This window comes from Artemia franciscana, chromosome 16 (genome assembly GCF_032884065.1).
Source record: "Artemia franciscana chromosome 16, ASM3288406v1, whole genome shotgun sequence".
Classification (NCBI taxonomy): domain Eukaryota; kingdom Metazoa; phylum Arthropoda; class Branchiopoda; order Anostraca; family Artemiidae; genus Artemia; species Artemia franciscana.
Genome location: NC_088878.1, coordinates 2,711,671 through 2,738,791, shown reverse-complemented (window position 1 = coordinate 2,738,791; position 27,121 = coordinate 2,711,671). Strand labels below are relative to the sequence as shown.

Genomic DNA, 27,121 nt, shown 5'->3' with positions numbered 1-27,121 from the left:
GCAATATCCCCCTCCCCAAAGGAGAGTCTTATCATTCCCATAAAAGGCACAGAATTTATGTATACGAGCACGGCCGAGAAATTTTCCACGAGAGTGGAATGAGGGGATTCAAGAACTTGTGTCTTTACGAATACTTAAATGGGGACATTTCTCATTTTTCCCATTTTAGGAGAGGTACCATAAAAGCCAAGCTAGCATAGATGTTTTATGCCCACACCTTCAAAGGACCTCAAAGGAAAGCTAAAGTTTCTTAAGATTTTTGGTGTAATTTGGTTTTAGCTTATTTTCTTGTTGATTTTTCACCTGTATTTCTTTTTTAGTGCCTGGTACTGCCAAAAAGATCGAACAGAATTTAAATTCATGAGAACTTTATGAAGTTCGAACAGTATTTAGGGTCATTTGATTTCTAAAGATTTTGGCTTCGAAGCACGGACATTTCACCTTGACAAAATGTAGGGAGTTCGCAAGATCAAAACTTCGAAAAAGGAAAACTTGAAGAGAAAATTCAATTTTTGGAAAACCAATGTCAAACATTCTTAAACAATGAAGATTTGTCAATCCGTGTTGGGAAGCAAATCCAAACTTGTCTAGAAAAAATTTACGGTAGGATATCTAAGAAATTGTATGTCATGACAACCTTGAAAATTATTTCTAAGTGAACGAAGCAATTTCGCATATACGACAGTCCATTAACTTTTTGTATTTTTCATAGTATTACTCTACTAAAATACCAGAAGCATCAAATCAAAAATTTCCTAAAACATCCCAAAATGTTTATTCTATTCAGCTAGTCTTCTTGATTTGATTTTTTTTATCACTATTTCTATAAGACCAGTTATATGCTTGGAAGCTTTCAGGACAAGGCTTCCAAAAACTCTTGAATAATCTACGTTTCTTCAGATTTCCTATTTTAGATCTTTTTGAAAAAAAAGAAAAGAAGCAAAAAGAAAGAAAAAAAGAAAAGAAAAGAAGAAAAAAGAAAAACATAAGAAACAAAAAGGTAGACATTTCGGCCTCCACCGAGCCGTGTTTAGTGTTAAGAAGAAGAAAAAACAGCAAAAAAGAAAAAAGAAAAAAAAAGAAAAAAGAAAAAAAAGAAAAAAGAAAAAACTCAGAAATGCTAACCGTTTCACATAAACTCATATTCAATTTCTTTTTTTTCTTCCTTTCTTGAGCACTGAATGACGGTTTAGCAGAGGTCTTCGCCAAAATATCTGCTTTTGTCCTTTTCGTTTCTTTTCTATCCGTTGGCTGATATTAAAATCTTTTTCTCGATTATTATTTTTTAATTACGTTTTCTGTCCGTCATACGTCATGTATAGCTAGGTTTGAATGTATTTACGTCAAGTTTCCCAAGCTTTTGACCAATCATGTGTTAGATTTTTTCAACCAAATCTGAACCAAATTCTTAACATCACATGAAAGTTTCTGACACGTTTTCCAATTAGCAAAAACTCGCCTATAAAAATTTTCTAATTTGGAATTTGAAAATTTTTAACAGTCGAGGATTTTTATTCCTAGATTTTGCCCTGGCCCTCCTTTAGTTAATCTATCTTCCAAGCTTTTCATATCTAAGAAGCTAAGTATTTATAGAAAGGACTTAAATTTGCCATGGCTCAGACACGTGTAAATATTTCAGAAAGTATTATCAGAAAGTATACGAGTGTAGAGTCTGGTATTTTTTAGCTCTAATGGTGAGGTAGAAATTCCAGATATCGGAATTGGATCAAGGACTCTTAAATGCTACTTGTTCTAAAGGAAGTGTCGAAAAGACCGGCATACCTAACATAAACACTGAGAAATTGCATAATCATGGAAGAACTCATCCCTATTTTTGGCAATAATTATGATTTTAGCATAGATATCTTAAAAACAGAGACCCAGCTTACTTACGAACTTAATAAAGAAAGATAAAAATACAGTCTTTGTTATGAGAAACTATATTAACAAAATAAAGACAAACAATTAACTGACATTTAATACTAAGACAAATCCTTTTTCATTATTTCGTCTTTACCCCGCTGAAATGTTGTAACTGCCATTTTCAAACTACTGAATTTTTTTTAGAACGGTTTGTTGAGCTGGTCACAGAGAGACGACCAAGAGAATTAAAGCGAATCAAAAGAGAATCAAGAGGATCAAAGAGAAAATGGTTTGGAGAGTTTATCCACCCTTTGAATACAGCTTGGTAAATGGTTTGGAGCAATGTTCTTAGGAGTTTGAAAATGCCAAATACAGCTTTTTGCCGCACCAGTTACGTTTTATATACCCAATTGAACATTTATCACAAATGCATTACATTACCCCTGAAAAACATACAAGGTAACCATTATTATAAGTTCACTCGAGTTCAACAAGAAGGGCTTCGTCATCAACTGCTTGTCCTGGCTTACAGTGGACAGCTTTTACTTTTCCTGCGGATCCAGCCACAAGTTTGTTCTGCATCTTCATTGCCTCTACAAAACCAAAGAAACTGATTAAATAGATAATTAAGCTATTAACATTCTGTTGAACAGCAAATACATACACATGCCCCAAGAGAGGGTGGAGGGAGGGGCCAAGAGGTCCCCTATATACCATGGTTTTCAAACGTTCCAGAAGTTTGATATTTTGAAAAAGTGACATGTTCCCTATTTAGACATGCCACTGGTATGTAAAAGAAAGTTCTTAAAATGTGAATATTCTAGCAAAACATGTGTAAAATACTTTTGAAGTGTGAATTTGAAGAGATTGTATTGAAATTTCGGATGCATGCATATATCCCAGGGGGAAGGAGGCCTGGGCCCCTGAACAATACGACGATCTCTAACTTATTTGATATAAAAAATTCAAAATATTTAATTCTTGTGCAAAAAAAAGTTTCAAATGTTTATTTGCAAAAATTTTTATCGCATCAAACCTTCGTAGGACACATAAGTTAATGTACTTCTGGGTTACTTGCACCCAAAAGAGTCTGGTTTACTTAAATATAACGGTCTTTCTTAAGATCCTCGTATAAAGAGGATGTTTAATATTTGGGGTTGGATCCAAATGTGAATCCAACGCCTGCATGGTCTATAAAAAGTGCTTCTTAAATGTATATTTTGTGCAAAAAGTATACAAAATATTTATTAAATGTGCATTTGAACGAATTTCATACGTTGCTAAGTTGCATTTGTATCGACTTCATTTTTCTCAACATGTCCATTCATTACATAATTTTTATTTCAGATTCACGAGACCAAATTAAATTTCAAACATACATTTTGAAAGCTTAACTATCAAACTTGTATTTGGTGACTGATAGCCCTTAGAACTGGGATCAGATCACCTCCACAAGGTCCGCTTCCAGGAAACAGAAAGTGTCATATCAACAAAAAAGAGGTGAATAAAAATAAAGAAAATCTTATAAAAGTTTAAAGGATTGTAATCTACAACGAACTTCCCCTTGAAAATTACATACCAACCCAGAGAAGATTACACCCATTATGAATACTAGTAAAAACAATACGACACAAAAACAACCTCATCTGCTATTAACTACAAAATCTCGCGCCCAAAATCATACAATTGTTGACGAGGGAGGGAAAAACACAGCTAGAGAATATATAATGTCCACAACGGTATTGAACGTAATCGGTAAAAAATGGAACCTGACACCCTCTGGGATGCAAGTAGATCCCCATATGGATACATACATAAATCCCCAAATCACAGAGAACTCCTGCTTCTCCTCTTTACAAGATACATTCTAGCTAAATAGACGAAATAGGATAAAGTTCAACGTAAAATAGTTCAGCGGTAGTCTTGGGCGAAATTTTGCATTGCCAGAATTTTCCGAGGAGCATCAAGCTAGAACCATAGTAAGAATCAATTACAGACGGGAGTCGGGCTGATCCTCCGATTCCCCGGAAAAAACCCGAGGGAATTTTCTGGGGGTGTATATTAGGGATATGTCAGTCACTACGTGAACAGCAAGTCTATAAGCATAAAGATAAAGGTGTTAAAATCATGACGTGACTTGTGCTAAAACCAAAATTGCTAAGTTTTGGAGTGCCACAATGATGATTTTAAACTTCGTTGATATCTTTTTTTAATTTTTATAAAAAATAGAAATAATAGTAATAATAATACAAAGACATGTAATGTGTTACGTTTAGAAATAAAAAGAAAGCATAGGCCTAGAGGACAAATAATTTGAAAAAAAAAAAAAATCATTTGCTGGCACACGCACACATATATTGAGAAATTTTCAGTCCTACACAGTAGATCTAAAGGCAATAAGGCACTGACACAAAACTTACTGAATTGTCATTACTGAGTGAATTGTGTCAAGACGAAAACTGCAAAGTTAGGAGTGCCAAAACAAAGATTTTCAGTAAATAGAAATCGTAGTTATATTATTTTTATCTATATAACAATAACAATAAAAAATAACGTTCGATGTGTAACATTTAAATATAATAAGCAAAGTATAGGGAACACATAAGCTATAAAAGAAGACTCCCTGGGTAATTCTTCAGAGGGAGATTGGCCACGGATAGGGGAGGGGGTGTGACCTGAAAAAATTCTACGGGGGAGTTTTCCGCAGGGGTGGGGTATAATTTTCCAGAGAGAATTGTCCATGGGGGATATTTCACGGAGAGGGAGGGGGAGGAGGGATCAGCCCAAAACCGAAATAAAATTTTCAGTTTTGGAGAGTCGACTTTTTACTAGATTAGAGTAATTGAAGAGATGGTCTTGTGATGTTTGCAATATTATAATTCGAGTTCCTATTCTTCTAATACTTATCGAAGTTAATTATCAGTTGTGCTTTACTCCCCAGCCTCAGCATCAATTGAGAAATAAATAGTAAGCGAATTTCATCAAGCAGAAGGCCTTACCAATAACCAGCAGTTCCTGGCCCTCAACGACTGTTTCCCCGACTGTGCAATTGACAGATTTTACCATTCCGGGCATGGGAGATAACACCACTTTACTCGTATCCAACTTGGGTTTCTCTGGCATCAGTTTGAGGAGATCGTGGGCCTTGCTAGTTACCACTTTGACATTAAAGGGCGTGCCTTCAAATCTGTAAAACAATTAATATATTCTTAATTAATATGATTTTTAACAAATGCATCAAGTTTGGTATCAAACTGTTCCACCTTTGAGACGCTTCCTACATAGCAAAAAAAGATAAGAAGCACAAAGAATTATGAAACTCACAATTATAAAAAGCACAAATAATTATAAACATAAGAAAAACTGAAAGGCTAGCCCTTACGTTTGAAGGGACTGGAATGATAAAACTACGATAATCATTATTTTTTAAAGATACAGAAATCTTGGCTATGATGATACAAACTTAGGTATTTTAGGCTTAAATTAACTTTCGACACTATAAAACGCTGATTTCTCATTTAATGTCAATGCAAACTCCCATTTAACAAATGCAAACTTCCCACTCTGAACAAAATTTTGAAATTCTGTTTGCGAACTTGAATCTATTTTGAATTTAGATACACCAAGAAGTAGCGAAAGATTTGCCTAAACCGCCCAACGAAAATAATGCTCAAATCACTATTGGATGCTTCTAAAGTTTACTAGTAGATACTCAAAGAATATTTTAATGATACAGGCCATACAGCCTTTTGTGGGGCCTGATGTATAATTTTGTTTTTTATATTTTTATTCATTGTTCCAGTGAAGTCTGAATTTTGGTCTTAATGTATCATGATATAATGATGTGAGAAACTCCTTATTTATTTGGCAATATTATATTAAGAGAAAAATGTTACGTTACGTTTTATAGGTGCTAGATTTTCGTTGTTGGATTAATAAAACCTTATCTTACTAGTAACTGCCTTAAGTGCAGTGAGGCTAATAGTTTCTAATCCCATATTCCCATGTTAAATCACCGAAGACCCAACTCCTACAAGTTACCCATTATCTTTCAATCAGAGTAGTTTTGGGCACCGACCCATGACTAATTGTAGAAAAAGCCAAGAGAGATAGTTCGAATGAGTGAGAGGCAAATCTGGGATAAGCCCTTATTAGGATTGTATAAAAAAATCCGTTCTTTAAAGCTACCAAATGATATTATACAACTATAAGTAAGCGAGTAAATTTATTTATAATCCGCAGTAGTACAAAAATAAATGCTGAGTAAAGAACAGAAGTAAATATAACCCACAAGAAAATAAAAACGAGAACATAAGATAAATAACATAGCAATGTAAACTTAATTACATAATGGGGAAAAAATAACTCCCTCAAATCCTTAATGACGTCATCAAACAGCACTAGCGGATCGACAAGTTCAAAACGAGAAATAAGCTTTTGATATTGTACCATGTTAATAAATATAATAAAAAATACAATATTTAAAACAACCTCTCGTTGATTGAAAAATGTCTTTATTCAGCATTAAAGGCTGGAAACCAGAGATAAATACAATTGTTGGAGTACAAAAACTGATAGTATATAACTATTTCATCTTTAGTACTAACGTAGATAAATACCACTCTTCTCTTCCCTAACAATCAAAAGGGATCCAATTATCGTTGAAATCTTACTGCTTCTAAATAAAACATGGCTTGAGCCCCACACCAAGAGTTACATGTGAAGAATATACCTCACCTCTCGTCCCTGTACTCACCCCTGTTACCCCATGTAGGGGGTACAAAATTACCCGTACTTCTAGTCAAAAACGGATTGAACATGTAAGCATATTTCGCTTAAAGTTCAAGATAAGAGTGCTTGAATATTTTCGCCTGTTTTGGATTTGCTGGCTAAAAATAGCCATTGAGAGGATTTATTAATTTACTTTTTGAACTTCAAAATAACTGCTCAACATTGTCTGTTACGAGAAACTAATTAAAAGCACGCAAAAATTAAAAAAAGCTACAAGCTACCTATCAATTTTTAAGATTATAGAAGGATTGTTTTGCTTCGTTGAATCAAAATCTGATGATATAAATTGTCTGAGACAACGCGTTCAATTTGCACAGCAAATCTAGACGTCAATACCCATGGTGATGGGCTGGAACAGTCCCTGATTCATCCAAAATGTGATTAGATCAATAAGGACAGGAATATATAGCGACTCTGTTATATGAAAAAGGTAAATTACGAGGACGACTATCATATCTGTTTTTATAACATATGTGAGCACACATAAGAGATCTTTGTTGATAGATCATATCTTTGTTTTTATAGCATATCATGAAAAGAGAAATCACCAATGCAACAGCACAAACACACACAAAAAAAAGAGAGATAGAAAGAGAAAAGGAAGACTGTTTTCCTAAGTTAGTGATTAATATAGACCAGCACTTGAATGAGGCCTTAACCCTACTCATCCATACAATCACATAGGTCAAACAGTATAGCCATACACAATCAACCATAAAGAATAATCCATGGACAGGCAGTCATGTCGTCAATAAGTATAAGTCGTCATTTACCAAACAATAGAAAAAATAATAAAGACAAATAATTCAGAGGCAACAACCCAACACATGGGCTCATCAGGAGAATACACTGGCCTATATAGGGTTTCGCCACTTTAAATTCTCTACCCAGCCAAGTGCTGTGGCTACCATAGAATATCCATGGCATCCCCGTGTCAGGTATCAGCCCCAAAATACATGCCTATGAAAGAAAAAAAAACAGCAAATGTAAAACAACCAAGTAACACCAAAACAAGCTTATCCTGTTAATATATCCCTCTTTTTAGCAACAATAGGTAAACTAAATATAATAAATTTTACCAAATCACAAATATTAACACATTGCAAAAAACCTCAATGAACTGAACAATTATAGAATTCATCTTTACCATGTGGCTAATTTTTAAAAAAAATTCGCTCAATTAGAAACACAATTCAAAATAAATGGCGCTGCAACATTTCTAGAATATTCTCTAGAGTATTTCTAGACAATTATTTTGATATTTATTTAAAAGTTCGTTATAATGAAAACTAAATTTTTTAAATTGCCAAGTTAATTTATTTGCAGAAAAACCTCTTGATATCAATTTTTGGCTTAAGATTTTACATCTATTTATAAAATCAATATAATTACTACAAATCCTTGCATAACGAAGTAACTGAGAAAAACGCTGAATATGTGATATTTGAGTGTATATTACTTTCAGGGAATGGGAAACTAATCACTTCAAAATCAAAATCATCCTTTTTATTATACATTTTAAAACTTAATTTATTATTATCACAAATATTAATATTTAAATCTAAGAAGTGATCTTCATGACCAGCGCCATGACTAGGTTCAAGAATAAGCTCTGATGGATATATATTTTTAGAAATATCAATGAAATCCTTACAATTTAAGACCAAAATATCATCTAAATATCTTTTATTATTTGACAAAACATGTTTTAAATTAATTGGATTATTCTTATCCATCATATATTTATATTCTAGTTGACTTAAAAACAAGTCAGCTATAAATGGGCTGGCATTCCCCCCCCCATGGGAATTCCCACAATTTGCTTGTACAAATCACCACCAAATCTTATATAAGTATTGTATAAAACAAATTCTAATAACTCAAAAATCATATCCAAGCTGTAACATCTCAAGTTAACTGTAGTATTAAAGCAATTTGTCCATATAGCTTTTTTATTATAAGCGTCTATTTTTAAGAACCTTTTACTAGATAAGGGGAAATATTTCTTGATAACAGTTTTTAAATTATCAAACACTACATTAAGTGATAAATTAGTATACATTGTCGCAAAATCGAAAGACTCAATTCTTTTAGCTGAAACCATTGTTAAAGAATCTATCACCTGCAGTGAATTATTAACACTCCAATATGGATTAAAATTCGAAAATTTTTTAATACCAGTACAATGAGATCTTTGTTGATAGATCATATCTTTGTTTTTACAGCATATGTGAGCAGACATAAGAGATCTTTGTTCATGGATCATATCTTTGTTTTTATAGCATATGTGAGCAAACATAAGAGATATTTGTTGATAGATCATATCTTTGTTTTTATAGCATATGTGAGCAAACATAAGAGATCTTTGTTGATAGATCATATCTTTGTTTTTATAGCATATGTGAGCAAACATAAGAGATCTTTGTTGATAGATCATATCTTTGTTTTTATAGCATATGTGAGCAGACATAAGAGATCTTTGTTGGTAGATCATATCTTTGTTTTTATAGCATATGTGAGCATACATAAGAGATCTTTGTTGATTTTAAATATCTTTGTTGATATTAAAGCAGTTGAGTTAATCTAATAGTTGCTTCTCAAATCTGTAAGTATTGAATGTTAATATCTGGGTTTTGTGCTTATCATTGCGGTTTCTTCTTTGATTTCATATATTTTTTTTTCTTTTTTTTTGAATCGTTCGTAAGTTGGCTGAGGTGAAACAGTCCTAATTTACCAAGGATATTCCAACAGAACATCCCCCCTAATCTTAGGTCTTTAATAAGACCTAATAATTTTTAAGATTATTGAAGGATTAACCCTGTTTTGATTTGTCGAATCAAAATCTGTTGATGAAGCAACTTCTGTATAGCAACTTTTTTATATGAAGAAAGCTAAAACATAAAATCGCAAAGAAAGGAAGAAAACCAGGACATAAAACAGCCAGTGAAAAAGTTGAAAAATTAAGCAAATATTTAGGTCAAGACCTCCGCTTGACCGTCCTAAAACTGATAAAATATAAAAAACCAAATCTTAAACAGGACACAAAACTAAAATATGATGACTCTTTCTTAGTAACGGTGAAAGGGTTTTCAACTTTTTCACTGGCTGTTTATTGTCCTCATTTTCTTCCTTTCTTCGCGATTTTGTTTTATCATGATTAGCCAGTATGGTATCAGAAATTATTTATGAGGAAGGCTGACTTATTGCACAAAACTAAGACGTTTAGCAGGAAATATGACAGCATCAGCCTTGTTTCCAAGTCATTTTTCTCCATTTTGGCTTTTATTACGTAAACATTTTAACTTAGGATCATTCCAACCCCCCCCCCCCCTGAATTCTTAGGAGACTACTACAATTTTGCTCCAGGACTTTTTGTTGTCTGCATGTTTGCTTGTACCTGGTGAAGGTTTTTAAATAAATTTTATGATTAATAGCGAGTTGACTACTAAAAGTAATGTCGAGTGTTTCAATGGCAAGAAGCCTTTCGGCAATTTTATACAGACACTATTTCTTAGGGTTAATAATAATTTAAATAATTTTAGGAAATTCATGAGACAACTAATTTTTTTTAAGAAATAAAGGATTATCCAAAGAAAATTTGACAAGTCTACAGGATCCATGGAAAAAGAACCCAAAATGCTGCAAAGATAGAAAGTCCGTTGGAGGGGTATGGACTGCTAAGCTACGAAGTTTTTTAAATGTAAAAAATACCAAAATTTCCTCAAGTTCTAAGTCTGCTTAGTCAGGGGTTGTGAATTTCAACTGAAATTCTTGGATTTAATAATTTAAGCATAAAAGGTGGATTTTATTTACCCCTGAATAGCTAATGAAAAACTTCTACATCCTTACCCATCCCTAGAACACCAAACCAGGAAAAAAAGGGAAAAAAAAACAAAAATGAATTTGAACCTGTAAATAATTAATTAAGCCCATCAAGTGTTTTGACACTAAAAAATCCAACGAGTATTGTAAGCTAGGGCACGCATGCACTATTTGCAATTTTTTTGAGGTGGTACGTATCGAATTTTAGAAATCAATTCATTTTTTTAAGCAAATCTCTTTGAAAAAATTCCACCTTCGCTATACAAATGGTGATTTTGGCATACTGTTACTTCAACGGTGCTGCTATCTTATTTTAGGTACTTGGTACAACTGACTTATACAGCTCAAAAACGGGCTCCCGATTATAAGTCATCAGGCTTTGTTATTTTAGAAATATCCCATCCTTCAAAATTGACTTTTGCTTATTTGTCTTTATAAAACATGGAAGTAAAAAAAAAAAAAAAAAAAAAAAAAAAAAAAAAAAAAAAAAAAAAAAAAAAAAAAAAAAAAAAAAAAAAAATCGTACTGCTTTCACATGAAAGTTTTATAGGTCCAATAATGGAAACTAAAAAACACGGAGGAAAGAAGCAAAAGAAAAAGAAGAAGAAGAAGAAGGAAAGAAGAAGAAGGAAAAGAAGAAGAAGCAAAGAAGTGAAATACACACCGAAGGCGTAACGTTCCAGTTGGGTTCTTTGAAATAAGTTGAACAACATATGAAGACTCCCCAACTTTGAGCTCCAAAACAGGCTCCCCAAATGATATGTTCCCTTGTATATTCATGTGTGCACCATCAACAATAACCTAAAATTAGTAGTAGACCAAATACAAACACAAATAATTGATGCACATCCAAAAGATATGTTTCCTTCTATGTTCACGGCTGCACCATCAACAATGACCTATAATTAATAGTAGACCAAATACAAACTAAAATAACTAATGCGCATTCAAGAGATATGTTTTCTTCTATGTTCATGGCTGCACCATCAACAATAACCTATAATTAGTCGTAGACAAATACAAATGCAAACAATTAATGCGCATGTCCACACAAAATGAATGGGAAACCTCAAGAAGCGACACAGCAATAGCATACAGAAAAATAAATGTCGAAAGTTAGACATAATAAGGAGAGGCTGATCTTAGTAAGCGAGGAAAAAACTTGAAGTACTTAATAACTCTTGTCCTTCAGCCTTTTATCAGTTCCTTCGCGTTAATTTTATCAGTCCCTTTACTCAACGTAAAGTTTCAAGGTTTCTGAGGACAACTTCGATTCTGATCAATTTCGAATATAGTGCATTACATGTCTGGATTACTTAGGACTACGCTTAAAGAAAAGGAAGCAGTGTGAATAGGGCTGAAAAACAAAGCCTGTTTGTCGAGCCGTTTCAAGCTTTTGGACGAGGGGCTTCAGCCCCTCGGCAAGCCACGTGATGACTCGTTATAAAAACAATAATAAACAGAGTAAAAGAAAAAAAGATGAAAAATGACAAAGGAACAAAATTAAAATTCGTAAAATAAGCAAAGAAGCACAATAATTAACTAATTCATTGAATTAATTAACTAATTAATAATAACTAATCTGTGCTATGTGTGACATAGTACACATAATAAGCACAATAATAAAAAAAAAGATAAATTTACTATTTTAAAAGGGGACCCCATGGGTGGTCATTGATTTTGTTACTGTAAACTTCCATGCGTCAGCCAATGCCAGCAATAGGGTTTATCCTACCGTATCTCCTGTTGACCAAAGAATTACTTGCCCAAGGGGGAGGCGGAAAAGATATTTAGCATACCGGTAATGAATTCGCCGGAGTTGCGTCAGTTCAATTGCCAAAAAGGTAAGCCGAAAAGGTGCAAGGTACAAAAAATTTGGAAGCGCATATAAGTTACACGATTTAGCTAGTAGCCGGCGATTAAAACGAAATTTATTAAATAATATGCTACCGTAGGCACTGGATGTCCGGTGCTGGAAATGACGAATGAGGAGCTTTGTAGTTGCATTAAGAGAGTCACCGATTTGGAGGCCAAGATATTTCATTTCCAGGGCAGGAGCAATAGACACTCCATCAAGATAAACTTTATAGTATATGGAATCTGAAATTATAGACTGTTGGAGTTTCTCAGAATTTCATGTATTAAATATTGCTACGAGTCTGTACAAATAATGGAAATCCATTATGGAGAAAATTGACACCGGTGGATGATTGTTTTCAGATATTCTGAGCATGTTTTAGCTAACACTTTCAAAGATTTAAATAAGCCTGACATAGTCATTTCCAAACATAGTATTGTCGTCTTCTTGAGCATCAACGACGGTGTTACCCTTTCACAATATTACCCTTTACCCATTACCCATTACCCATTAATTAATTAATTAACCCATTAATTAATTATGGGTGTTACCCATTACCCTTTCACAATATTTCACCTGATAAGCTTCAAACTTGGCTTGGTAGACTTTTCTTATTACACATCCGTGGAAGCTAGAATTGGTCAGACAAGCTACACTTGTGATGCTGAAACAGGCTCTACAATCACCTATATGGATCCCTGGTATATTGGATAAAAACTCCTCTGTATTACAAAACCCTATGATCACAATGATTGAATAAATAATGGACCAAACATCCAAAAAATAAAAGAAAAGACGGACTAACAATCTTATTTTCCAAAATACGCTTAATTGGACGACGATGCAGAGGTGGTGAGGGCAGATCGTGTGCCTATGTTTCTCCAGTATCTTGCACTCTTCAGAATTAATAGAGATTAAAACGCTCGGAAACGGAAAATCCGTCCGCGTCACAGCAATAAGTTCTCATAAGTCCGTCGTATTGCGCTAAAAATTTATCATTGCACGTCTAGATTGATGTTTGTCAAAAATACTTAATGGAGAGCATGGGAATTTATGCTACTGTTAAAATATTTATACTGTGGCCCATTATAAGATTCGTTTGTTCACCTGCCTCAACCTAAAAGATCAACCAGACTTGTTTACCTACCTCAAAATTGCCACACGACTGTTTTCTAACTTCCATGTGCACTTCCTGGTCAAGAATGGTGGCCACTAGCTGCCACTTGGTGGGAATTATTGAAATGGAATCAGTTGTGCCGCGTGACCTCACGTCATCTTTGGCCCACATACAAGCAGCAATTGCTGCCAAATTATTTCGTTCGCCTGAAAAGTTATTTCAATAAGGAAACCAACAGATTTTCTTCAATACAGAATTGAAACTTCAACTTTGTAATTATACAAAAAAAAAAGAGACAAGAAAATGCTAGATTTCGGCACTATTTAGTTCCATTCATGAATCCCAGTCAAAGAAAAAGCTTAACTGATGTTATATGAGCTCACTGGATAGCAATAACATTGAAAAAAAATCTCGAAGAAAATGGACTAGAAGCAAGTGGTCCAGTTTTAAAACCTATGTATAATCACATGTAATTTTAGTGCTGAAGCAAAATCTGAAGACATTATGAATTAACCAAATATAAAAAAGAGGTTATGAGCTAACACTGTGAGCTTACTCGATATGTGCTAGCTTTTTTGCTCGGGGTAAAACGACTAAAAAAAACTGCGGTGGAAGGCTACCACTGCAACTACTAACAACTCAAAATAGCACTAAGGCCGACGCAGCTATGCACGCTCCTACTATATCCCAATCTATTAAAATTAGAGACATCATATTCTCCATCCATGACTATGTTTGATGGGACTCAAACATGGTCGATGAGTCACAGCTTTTTCCTCGGGGTAAAACGACTAAAAAAATACTGTGGTGGAAGACTACCACTGCAACTACTAACAACTCACTGTAGCACTAAGGCTGACGCAGCTATGCACGCTCCTACTATATACCAATCTATTAAAATTAGAGACATCATACTCTCCATCCATGACTGTTTTTGATGGGACTCAAACATGGTTGTTTGAGTCACAGATAATAAGAGCAAGTGTCTATATTATAGTTTTTGTGGGCCATACATGATCTAATTTCAAAGAGGAGGGGGAAGGTTCATGAAATTTTTTGTCAAATAGTAACCACACTTGGCAAAATCTTGGTTTGCGAGGTTTTTTTGCAATTTTTTTTATTAAAGGGCTGTTTCTTTAGATGGACTTCTGATGAATTTTAAACGAAATCCAGAGTGATAATGACAAAATTAGCTTTGGACTTTTACGGTTAGGAGAGGGGGAGGGGGCTGCAGCCAAACTTCTATTGGTAGTAATATTGGCCGTTTTAAGTTTGACTAGAATAGTAAATTTAATTTTTACTCGCTTTAATATTTTTTGAGTTCTGAGTTCTTTATTTAACAATAAATTTCATAAGAAAAAATTACTTCAAGACAATCTCCCCCATAAGGCTATGTTAGAGCCTGTTATCTCTATGTTTGCTATGACCTTTTATTTTAAACTCTGTTTGTTTTGAGTTTCATTTAATTTTTAAAAATAATTTCTGGTCGTTTTGAGTTTGAACTATTATTGGAATTTGTCTATGCTGGTCTTAAGTTGTTTTATTTTAATATAAAGAATATTTTTCTAGTTTTTCACGTCTCTGGCATAAAAATTTAAATGTTCAATTCTGATTTATTAGTTCGAATTAGTTTGTTTTTGATTTATTTCAACATCACCTCAATATTTTCTGAAAGTTTGAACTAAATGTTATTAACTGTTTCTGGGACCCTTCTGAGGGGCCCTAAAAACAAAAGAAATGCACATAATATCCTTTAGTTGAGTTCAACATTCCCCTCAACATTGTCTGAAAGTTTCAGCTTAATATCCTTAACAGTTCCTGATATGTTACATACATCATTTCAACAAAATGACTACATGGTATCTTCTAATTTAGTTACACATCCCCTGAAAGTTTAAACTAAATACCAATAGCCAATCGGTCATCAGATATAGCACATATGCAGTTTTGATAACCTGTAGGGACACAATTGTATTTTGATTATTCCGACATCTCCCTCAACTCTGAAAGTTTCAACTTAATACCAATACTTATTCCCAAGATGCTGCATACCTGCCATTTTGACAACCAAAATGTATACGGTGTCTTCTGATTTAGTTACTAGAATGGATATAATCTCTATAGATCGACACTTCCTGTAATTTCGTATAATCTCGGCTATTCTTGGCTAATGTAGACTTTTAAAATACTCTTATGATAACCTAGATGAACATGGTGTCTTTTGATTTAGTTTATCATCCCCCCTCAGTATTCCCTGAGTTTGAACTTGATACCCTTGGCCTATTCTGAAACATTCAGGATCAAACATTCCTCCTGTTTCCCAATGATCAATCCTGTATGTAAACAATTGGAACATTGCATAGTTTACGACCCTTTCTCCAGAAACTGTGGGAGGGATGACATTTTCAGAGGGGTCTAAAAAAGACAGGGGCCTTATCCCCCCCTAAGTACTGTTCAACATGCCCGAAGAGTTTCAACTTAATTCCCTTAGCCTTCCTGAGATACTGCTGATGTGCCTTTTTGACAATCAGCACGTAAATATTGTGTTTTGATTTTGTTTAACAAGCCTCTCAAAATCCCCTGAAAGTAGTCAAGAGTACCTGAAAGTGGTCGAGAGTAGATATAGTCACAACTGCAGATAGTGGCAATCACAATCACAATTTGCCGCAGTTGGAAGTAGTCACAGTCACAACCACAACAAGTCACATTTGCAGCAGTAGTAATGGCCCTGAAGCTTCAAGTTAATATCCTTAGCCGTTCCTAATATGTTGCAGATTCCCCCTATTGGTAGCCTAGGTACAAACAATGTCTTTCAATTTAGTTCAGCATCCCCCCTAAAATTTCTGAAGCTTTACTTTAACATCTAAGATTTTTTTCAGACACAGCCACGATAAAACATTCCCCTTTTTCACAATAATAAACCCTGCACGTAAGCAACTGGCAAATTCAATAATTTACAACCCTTAACCTAGAGGCTATGGGGGATTTGATGTCCCCAGATGCATGGTTATAAGAAGTTATAATTTTTTTCATAATTTTGATCAGTGTTGGGGAGGTGGCGTCTAAATCAGATAAGTGGGGAATGGGATAGATGCCCTCCAATCCCTTTCGAGCATCCCCCTAAACATTCCCTGAAAGCTTCAGTTGAATACTCTATACCGTCCTAGAGATAGCGATAACGGTAAATCATTTTATTATCAAACGCCTTACACGGTCTTGCCGATTAGCGGCAGTTCTTGTCATAATAAAATACAAGGCAAATGCTGTTGACACGTCCTTTTGAAAACCAGTATGAAATATTGTGTTTTAATTTCGCCCAGAATCCTCCTTAGAAAGGCCTGAAAGTAGTTGCAAGTCGAAGTATTCACATTCACAAGCAGTTGCAGTCACATTCACGAGCACTCGCTGTCGCAGCTCCAGTCACAGTAGCTGGCATGGCATCATTTGAGGTATGTTCGTTAAATATTTTGAGCATTTTGAATAAAAGGGCCTTTCATAATTAATATCAGTGTTAAGGGGGGGGGGGTATCAAAAGCGGCAGGAGGGGAATGGTTACCCTCCAATCCTTCTTCAACATGACCCAAAATTTTAACTTAACACCGCTAGCCATTCCTTAGATATTTGTGTTGTGTGCTTTGGCGATCATTCTGTACATAGAGTATTTTAATTTTGTTTGCAATCTCCCTAAATATTTTCTATAAGTTTCACCTTAATACCCTTAGTCTTTTTGGAGATGTATGATCAAACATACCCTTGTTCATAATAAAATAAACAGTGTATGTTAATAATAGACAACTTGTATAACTTGCAGTCCTTGCCCTGGGACTGTGGGTGTTATATCAATGTGGGAGTTATATCAACACCGGAGGCATAGTTATGGACTATTTTGAACAAAATAACTTCAAAAATTTGATTGGATATATTTCGGAAAACAAGGACGTGGGAGGAAGGCTGGTTACCCTCCTATCCCCTTTGACTCATAAGAAAGGGACTAGAACTTTCACACTTACCATTGACTGAGCCCCCTCCGAAGTTTATTTGACCATTCCTTCCATCATGATACCTGACCCTTTTTCAAATCGATCTTTCCACTTTAATTGCCCGTACCTTGACAAGTATCGGTTCTATTTATTTTATTTTTAATATTATTTAATATTTACTGTTATTTGATTTTTCTTCACGACACTATAAATTTTGCTGGTTGTTCCGGTATGATGAGGAAGCTGAAGCCCTTTTTCCCAAAAGAAATTATGGGTCGGTTTATTTTTCTTTCATTCACCTATATCGTCTATAGGTTGTATTGCATGGTCAAAAATGGTTTTAGCCCATTTTCGTCCACCCACCACACCATAGATCTGACGAAGCAAACATATTACCAGTTGTTGGTCTATTCCGTTTTTATAATTCTGTTTTTATGCTTAAGTATGCACACACGTGGATTTGGAAGAAACAATTGTTACAACTTAGAAACATAATTCCTTACCCCCCTTGTATCCCTGGCCATGGAGCCTTTCGAGGGAGAATAAGTGTATTGTAATTCCATTTTGAATTGTATTTGTATTGTATTGAATAGTAATAATAAACTTCTTCTTCTTCTTCTTAAAATGTCGCAATAATAGATTGCTGGAACATTATATGGAACTATAGCACAACAGACTTAGGACAAAGAGGCCATGCACAACAGTGCACAACGTGCACAACGTCTACCTGAAACTTTTTATCAACATAGATAGAAGTTTTTTTCTCTTGTTCAATAGAATCTGAAAAAATGTTCACAGTCAATCCACCTATTTTCTAAATATAAACCTACATTTTTTTTTAAGGGAAAATAGGTTCTAATTGGCTATAATAATTGCAATTGGCAATATTGACTGAATAAAAAATTGGTTCTAATTTGTACCAGTAATTCTAATTGACTATATTGGTTATATAAATATTCTAATTGACCACCAAAGGTTGTTGATGTCACATCTTGATTTGGATACTAGAAATTAATACTGAGGAATGTCTTAATCTTAACATTGAAAAATATTAGTCAAAATTTTGAACAGGAGGAACTTTAACTTAAGGAAATAGATGCCTCTTACTTTCCAAATTTAAAAGGGCAATCTTTCCCTAGTTAGAAATTTGTTTATTTAAATAGCAAAGAGCTTCTCTCTGTAGTTAAAAATTTCTTTATTTAAATAAGCAAACAGGTTTTTTCCCTAGTTAAAAATTTGTTTATTTAATAAGCAAAGAGGTTCTTTCCCTAGTAAAAAAATTCGTTTATTTAATAAGCAAAGATTTGCACCCAAAATTCTAATGAGAGATGGAGAGTATTTTTGGGAAGAGACTGAACCCCGAAAAAAATAATTTTAACCATCACAACAGAATCGCGTATTTCCTAATTATTCTGGTTATAAATTTCGATGAAGCCTAGACATTTTGATTAAATTCTAATATAAATTATACGATATTAAATTTGAAATAAATTTTAAAGTCAAAATTTGAAGTTTGGAAGCTTTTGGCACATAAAAGTCAGTACAGAACTTGGGGTTGTTTTGGCAGATTGAAAAAATTGATCTTACGGATCAAAGGAAGATGTCAAAAAGTCGATATTTATAGAAGGACAGCAAGACCAATTAAAACTAAAAAAGCAATTACTGGTAACATACACTCTTTATTATAGCTAAACTATAAAGAATAGGAGTAGAACTACTATATTTTTTTTCAGGTGTTATATTTTTGGTGATAGCAATTAATTTTGGCAAATACTTAGTGAAAGAAAAAATTCCAATTTACCTGCACTCAAATCAACGCCATGAAACCCATCTGGATAGACAGTTGGTAAAAATTTCGTGTTAATATCTCCACTGATAAATCTGGGTTGAGTTAAAATCGACCTCAGTAATGGTATATTGTGAGTAACTCCTTAAAATAAAATATACATTGACTCTTTCAATAGCTAAGACAAAATCAAAGCTATAAAGAAAAAAGAAAAAAAAATACATCCAAATAAACAAACAAACAAGAGACCACTGCTTCTTCTACTTCTCTACTTCTTCTACTACTTCTGTGGAGGAAATTTTATTTTTCAACATTTTCAATTTATTAACTGCAATCAATTTAAATTTAGTAATTTAGACATTTTTTAGACATTTTTTTTTTATTTTCATCCAAAACATATAAATTAAACAAAGAATTTACCATTAACGGCCACTCTTAAGACAAAAGAGTCCTGACTGTGGCCGCAATTCTAACCACCATGAATCTGCTAAATCAAAATTTCATTCCTGCTAAATTTCAAATTCAGTTTCAAGTAATTTCAATTTAGTAATTCAATAATTTAATGATAATATAAACTAAGAATATACGATGTGAACAAAAAAAGAGAAGACGAAAAAAAGCAGGAATTACCTGATAAACTTAAAAAAATTTACAGAAAAAGGAGAATAAACACAAACAAATATAAAATAAGCGAACAAAAAAATCAGGAAATACTATTGTCGTTCATTTGTGAAACGTAACTTGACCCCCAAACAATTGGGTTTTCATGTGTTTTTTTTACCTTAAACTACCTTAGAGTGCAAAAATCATCAAAATAAAAGCAGTGCTTTCTCTCTAAATTCATCTTAGATTCACGCCTAAAAACCGCGATTTTTTTTTTCAAAATTCTGAAATTTTTTGAGAGGTATCACATTTTCGTCAGTATTGCCAGTTGAACGGTCAAGACAAGTAAGCAAAATTGATTAGCTAAATTCGACAGACACTTTTTTTTCGGTAAAAGTAATTAACATAATTTTGATTCCCCAGCACTTTGAAAGGTATGCCACACCTTCTTAAGTTTTTTCGACCTTTCACATCTCTGTTTTACGTACTTTGGCCCAGATCGCCCAATTGCTTTCTTCTTTTTTTTACATATTTTAATTGCATTCTTCTTCTTTTTTAGGTGGCCATTTTTTTTTAGATTTTAGGCATCTTTAACCTGTTTAAGGATGTTAATATAATAGGCTTAACTTCTGAAAGAAAGATCTTCACTCCATCTTCGTTGATCGTCTGAGAACGTCTGCAAATTTGAGGGCTATGAGGGCTACGAGGGCTAGGTTCAATACTTCACAGGCTTCGAATTTTGGACCATCTTAAACTACTTTAAAGTGTAAAAGTAAAAAAAAGAGACATAACAAAAAAAAATCACCTACTAAACGTTTGTCCATTATAGCCCTAAAAAACCCATAAAGTCTGGTGACATTCTTCTGATGAGCCTTGATTCATAAAATGTTATCTTTATTCAAATGAAACATTCTTTCGCATGGGGGCTATATCCCTTTTATTCGAAATTGTACTTGTTAATCATGCCCTTGCCAGTCCTTGGCTTGTTTTCGGCTGTTTTTCCTTGGTAATACACAACGATTTAAAATATAGAAATTCAAGTGCACGTTTCAATTGGGATTGATAAAGAAAGCAGCTTTTTAACCTCTGTATTTTTCTTTTACTCCCAGGTGTTTTTTTGCATATTTGTTGTCTGTTATCTTTTTTTCTTTCTTTGCATAATTTCTCATATTATTCTTAATTTGAGCGACGAACTATGCCAAATTGGATTTTACACAGCATAGCTAGAAAAAAAAAACCTTCCATAGTTTGTTAGTAATCAAAACTCAAGTGATATTCTGAACACACAAAAATCTGATTACGTTTGAATACAATAAAAAAAAGTGATGTGATCGAATATCAACATTTTTTTAAGTTTCCATTTTCCTTAAATCTTTCTTTATGACCTATCTTTCAATTCTTCCAAACTTTTTCCAACTGTGAAAAAGCACCCTGAGCCTTGGCTATTCTACTTTTAGCATCTTCACTGTTCATCAGTCAATGTAAAGATAATAATAAGTCGTTCTATAAGCCACCCAAGGGCATATCCCTCGCCCCACCTTCCTACATAAAATCCGTTCATCCTTCCACGACTACATACAGCAGGGGGACCCCTGCCATGATATAGGTTAGAAGAAACCTCTTCTTGAAAAAGAGTGACCTAAAACACGCATATTACATTTTAGGAGCATGTACGCATGTAAGGGGAGCTTTAGCCCCCTCTCCCTGAAATACGAAAATATTACGTGCTTTGTTTTAGTTTCTTGCATAGAAAAATTACTTATTTTGTAGTTTGTCTATAGGTTACAGTATGTCCTACCGCCAAAAAATTCCAAAAAATCCCGGGAAAAGATTTTCGCAAATATGCTGGACCCAATTCATACCTCTAATGACATAATGATCCAAAGCATTTAGACTGCGCTTGATGGCCTCTTCCCTTGTATCAGCGTAGGTGACTAGTTTGCAAATCATGGGATCGTAATAAATACTGATTTCTGATCCTTCTTCAATGCCGCTGTCACATCTAACACCAGGCAGGTGAATAGGCTCAATGTAGCGATGGAGACGACCAATTGATGGTAGTCCAAAATCTGAAATTAGATTTAGGGTTAAATTATTTTTTTAAAGTAATTCAACTTTTATTAAATTAATATTAATTTTTATTGAATAAAAATTAGGTTATATTATTTCAAATTAATTTAACCTTGTTAAATTAATTTGTTTATTAATTTTAAACTATTGGTACCCTATTTAGCTATATCAAATGAAAGACCCGTTATCTATTTTAATTCTAAAGCACATGAAGTATTTGGGTAATTACATATATTTATTCAAAAGTGTGAATACTTTTTTGTTTGCTGGACACTTTTTTACATTTCCTTTTTTCAATTTTTTATGTCCTCAAACTTGATATTAATTTAACAGCAACAGGGCCGTTCATAAGTCTATGGACTAAAAATCTTTTACAAAAGTATTTATCCGACATGTAAGATAATTTCATATGTCCCTTTTCCACATAATTTTACTTGGTAGGATTCCACTTAGTTTTATCGTCTTTTGTCATGAACAAAATCAAATTTCAGAGTAATGAAGAATTTTTTTTTATAAATTAGTAAAAATTAACAAGAGCATCCAAATATCCTTGTTCTTAGAGACATACAGTAACCGTACTTCAAAGAATTATATAAACATCATAGAGCTAGAACTAAAAAACGAAAATAGAGGAGAAAAAGATATGTCATTTGTCTTAAAATATGGAAATTTAGCCAAGACAACTTTGCTCCGGGACAGCACTTCTGATCCTTTTTTATATTTCGATTTTTTGTCCTCTTCCCTTTCTCTTTCTTTTTTTATTTACATCTTTTTTGTTATACTTTCTTTGTCTTAATTTGCTTATTTTTTATATATATATAAGTTTTAGCTAAGATGTTTTGTGCTACAGAGCAGCCCTGCTGCTCCGGAGTAAACATGCAAAGGCTCTATGTAGAGTTTTTCTTTCTTCTTATCACCGATCACATCACTGAAATTATAAGAGACGAATTTATTCCGATATAGGCACCGTGAAAAGCAGAAGAACAGTTTCCTTAAAAAAATTTCCTAAAAATGCAAGTATTTTCTCAAAAAAAGGAAAAACTTTTTCATCAGCGATTAGTGGTCCAGAAGCGGTATGAGATACATTTAGTTTGATAAGGTCACTGATATATTACGAAAAAAAAAATAGTGACCAGCGATTAGCAGACCAGAAAATCTAGATGACTTGAAACGTGAAACGAGGAAGTTACTCAAAGTTTAGAGAATTACCAGTAATTTTTCCAAAACCTTTGTTGTCTTATATATTAAATAGTATAAAAGAAGTAAAAAAAAAAATGGTTTATAAAAGATATATAAAAATAATAGTTAAAAAAATAGCATAAAAAGAACTCAAGAAGTATTGCTTAGCTTAAGGGGTCATTTAATGAGAAAAATCGTATATAATGAATTATTGCTTTGAAGCGAGACATCAAAATTCTTCATTTCTTTGGGTTTACATAAGATAACTATAGAAAATTCAGTCTCAAAACCGCTAATTCAGAAATAATATTCAAAAGAAGGACTGAAACACACAAACAAGTTAAGGGCCACAAGTACCTCACTAGAATGACCACAGAGAAGCCGACTAAATAGCCGGTGTCGCTTGCTTCAAATACCATAAGAAACCTCTGCTAGAGGCATTAAAAAAATAAAATGCAGGGAGCTTGCCAAAAGTACTGTCAGTAATACACCTATGGTTTTTGGGGCTCCTATTAAACTTTTTTTCTACCTAATTCAATGTTTTTTTTCTATTTGTGTTTCAGCTTATCCATCCTCTTTTTGTTCTTTTTGCTTAATTCAATGTTTACGTTTTCGCTATTTGTGTTTTAGTTTATCCAACCAACCAAGGAGTGACGTAGTTAATCTTATATTTTCCAAAATATAGAATGTTGAATCTGTTTTGAACCTGAAAAAAAATGCATCTTTGTTTTTTTGGGAAGGGGGGGGGTCTAAAATCTCGGGTATTTTTATTCATCTCTCCTACATTTTTTTGTACTGTCGGAACATTCTGCTTTACAGTATAAAAAAAAGAAAAAGAAAAAAAAAGTAATGAATGTCGAGTTTGAGCTTTCTATCTCTGCACAGTGAAGTGCACAGAAGAAATAACTTTAAATCTCATTGTCCAGTAAAATAAGGAAAAATCCTACAGAGTCGCCGGACAGTCATGATGGGGAGCCATTGAATCAATGACATGCCATTCTGTCTTTCATGGTTTAATGGATCAAATCTTTTCAACGGCGATCGTAAAGGCATCAACGGAGGGAGTGGTTCATGGTTAACATTATATTATTCACATATACATGTACATAATTGACTAGGCCCGTGGGGAAACGAGCTCAAGAAAGTAGGCCTACACAAATATAGAATAATAAATGTAATAACAACTGTAATGTGAAAGCAGCAGCTAGCCCAAATTTCTAAATAAATAAATTTCATTATTATTAAATATAAATTATTACTAGAGCATAACCAAGAGGCCTATTTTCAACCAAAGCAATGAACCATACAAATAACGTTATCTTATTTAATAACACTAGATTAAAGATAAATTTGCACCAAAAAAATTTTAGATTCTTCTTTAAAAATAGGATAGAAGTAAATTTATAAATAAGATCCTTGAGAGCATTCTAGCATTGGGTTATGGACACATAGGGAACGAATGACAACAATATCAAGAAGATTGCTCTAATGGGTAATCATTCAATGGAAAAATAGTGGTTGTCGAATCTTGCATCTGCCCTTTGTCCCTTGTTATACCCCCTTGTCCAGGAGCATTTATCAAATTAAAAGATGATTTGATAAGAGAAGTCAACATTTGAAAGCTACCAAACAATTATAACACCTGTACACGGGCGTACAGGCCTCTTCTACGCCTGTACACGGGCGTTGGGCGTTCTTAATTCATTAAGATTGGTAGTCGAAATTCTTCATCCGTCTATAGCTCTTGAAGTACGTCTTTGAATATATTTTATTTTCTACTAAGCATCCTTGTTCGGTGGATAACTTGTTTGGTATCTAGACACTTATGGAGCATTTTTTGTGTAATACATCTTTGTGTATGGCTTTGTGTAATGCAGTATATTAGTGCTCAAGCAACTTTTCAACTTCGTAAGTCCTTTGACGGCATTTTGAAAACTAATACGAAAAAAAAATAATACAAGTTCACTTTACATTTGTTATTTCTCTCTTACATTTGACTTTCTTTTAATTCCAACATTTTATTCATTTTTGTCTTTCCATTTTAACTTTGTTTCACTTTTACTTTCCCTTTTTAGTTGTAAAAACAAGATTGGACATAAGATTTACATTGATTTCAATACCAATAAGTCAATAAGGTGAGCAACTCACTTTTAAAGGGGTATTGGCAGCAATCCTATTTTCATGGACCCCCTCCTGTTACAAATCCTGTGTGTACCACGGAAAGGCTGCTTGGTCTTCGGAATTGAATTAATTTTTTATTGAGAAACCAAACTTACATACTAGGAATAAACCTTACTTTTGAGTAACTCAAAGTAAGGTCTGTGAGGTTAGTGAGTAACTAACAATAAGGGTTAACTTAAGTTAAACTAAACTTACCTTTAAAGGAGGTCTTTAGCTCAGAATAAAGATTCTGAGCTAAGTAACTACTTGCGGCATTAAGTTAAACCTTACTTTTAAAGGGGTCCTCAGCATAGACTCTGCTCTCAATAGCCCATCCACGAATTGGAATGTCCTCTTGTCTCAGTTTTAGCTTATGACCTTTGGCAACACGGATCATCTGATGAACCAAATCGACACCTAAAAGTTATAAGGGTTTGCCGTTAAATAAAATAGTAGCTATTGTAAAATTTATAATGGAGTCAGGGCCGTTTCCAAGATTTTTTTTCGGTGAGGAGGGTTTACAAAAGACTTTTTTCGTGGGGTAGGTTATAAAAAAACTTAAAAAAATGCATGAAACATTTGTTTATATTCATTTTTGTTACGTTCTTACCGAGTCGTACAAACAGTTAAAGGAGGTTCAACCCCCTAACCGGCCTCCCCCCCTCCGGATAGGCCTTGAAAAGAGTGAACCTCGCTTTTTAGAGAGCACAGGTTAAAGGAGCGAAGAATTTTGACGCGATAATTTGGAAAGGACTCCACAAGAATATATTAGGTTTATCGATCTTGAGAAAGTTTTCAATTAAATCCTAATGAGGAGGATTGCCAGAAATACAATATACACTGTAAAGAGTTTTCTTTAATGGGAACTGTTTCGAGATTTCTGTAAGAATAAAACCGTTGAGCACTAGAGCATTCATTCACAAGAGGATGGAATTCTATTGCCACAGATACATAGATAGATATATCTTCAAAGTCACTAGGGCCATGGCTACAAAGAGGAACAAACAAAAATGAAAGTAAAGCTGACATATTAAACATCATTTGGAGAGCTCAGCCCCCCATTTTGCAGAGCGCTTTAAGAACACATAACCGAACATTCTTCTTCCATACCACCCTTTTCGAAGCTCCCATTTCCAGCACTTTTGCAAAACCATGGTTTTCAGGTGAGATGCGTTTTTGCTTCTTTGGAAAATTAGAAGTAATCAACGTTTGACAACGAATATTACAATCGACATGATGTAGAGAAGTAGATTTACTCTGTAAAATTATCATGACGTTAACATAGTCTTAATTTTTTATTTAATAGTACTTTTTTACTGTTTTGAGCGCTTATGAGTCATACTTTTATGAGTGTAATGGTATGGTTTCCATCTTTAATTTCTATATGCGATGTGGTTCATTTTTCTCAAACCACAAATTAGTCGCCAAAATAAAGCTCGAATTTACAACGCCAGAGTCTCAAGCATCGTGCTATATTCTTCTGAGACGCGGCCAATAATTTAGACGCAGCAACCATAAGTCGATGCCATTCAAAGTAGACAACTGCGTCGAATAGAAGGCTTCAAATGGCGTGACAATGTCCGCAACACTGAGATCCTGACAACCTTCAAGCTGACAAATCTCTCTACTCAAGCAGAAGCCCGTTCCCTGAGATGGTACGCCCACCTACTCCGCCTCCAGCCAAGTACCCCTGCATGGATCATCACGGGTTTCAGCTCCTCGGAAAATGGCTGGCGACGCCCTAGAGGGAGACTGCGAACCAGGTACGTTGGTGTAATAAACCAACGACTTCTCAAACAAAGTTTCTCCTGCAAACAAAGATTAAACTATTAGATCAGTGGTTTCCAACCTTTTTGTAACGATGCCTCCCTTAAAAAAATTGGTGCGCCCCC

The 27,121-nt window shown here is 33.9% G+C and overlaps 1 protein-coding gene across 1 annotated transcript in view; it reads right to left on the bottom strand.

Moving 5' to 3' along the window:
- Positions 1-1,924: 1,924 nt before the first annotated feature.
- LOC136036900 (propionyl-CoA carboxylase alpha chain, mitochondrial-like) overlaps positions 1,925-27,121 on the bottom strand; it is a 97,458-nt gene continuing 72,261 nt past the window's right edge. Inside the window, exons 7-13 of the mRNA XM_065719276.1 lie at positions 25,521-25,646; positions 21,683-21,889; positions 19,233-19,361; positions 13,482-13,657; positions 11,141-11,277; positions 4,863-5,050; positions 1,925-2,456 (exon numbers count right to left, since the gene is read on the bottom strand). Of these exons, the coding sequence (XP_065575348.1) occupies positions 2,341-2,456; positions 4,863-5,050; positions 11,141-11,277; positions 13,482-13,657; positions 19,233-19,361; positions 21,683-21,889; positions 25,521-25,646 (1,079 nt within the window). The 3' untranslated portion in view covers positions 1,925-2,340. The remainder of the gene's footprint in view (positions 2,457-4,862; positions 5,051-11,140; positions 11,278-13,481; positions 13,658-19,232; positions 19,362-21,682; positions 21,890-25,520; positions 25,647-27,121) is intronic.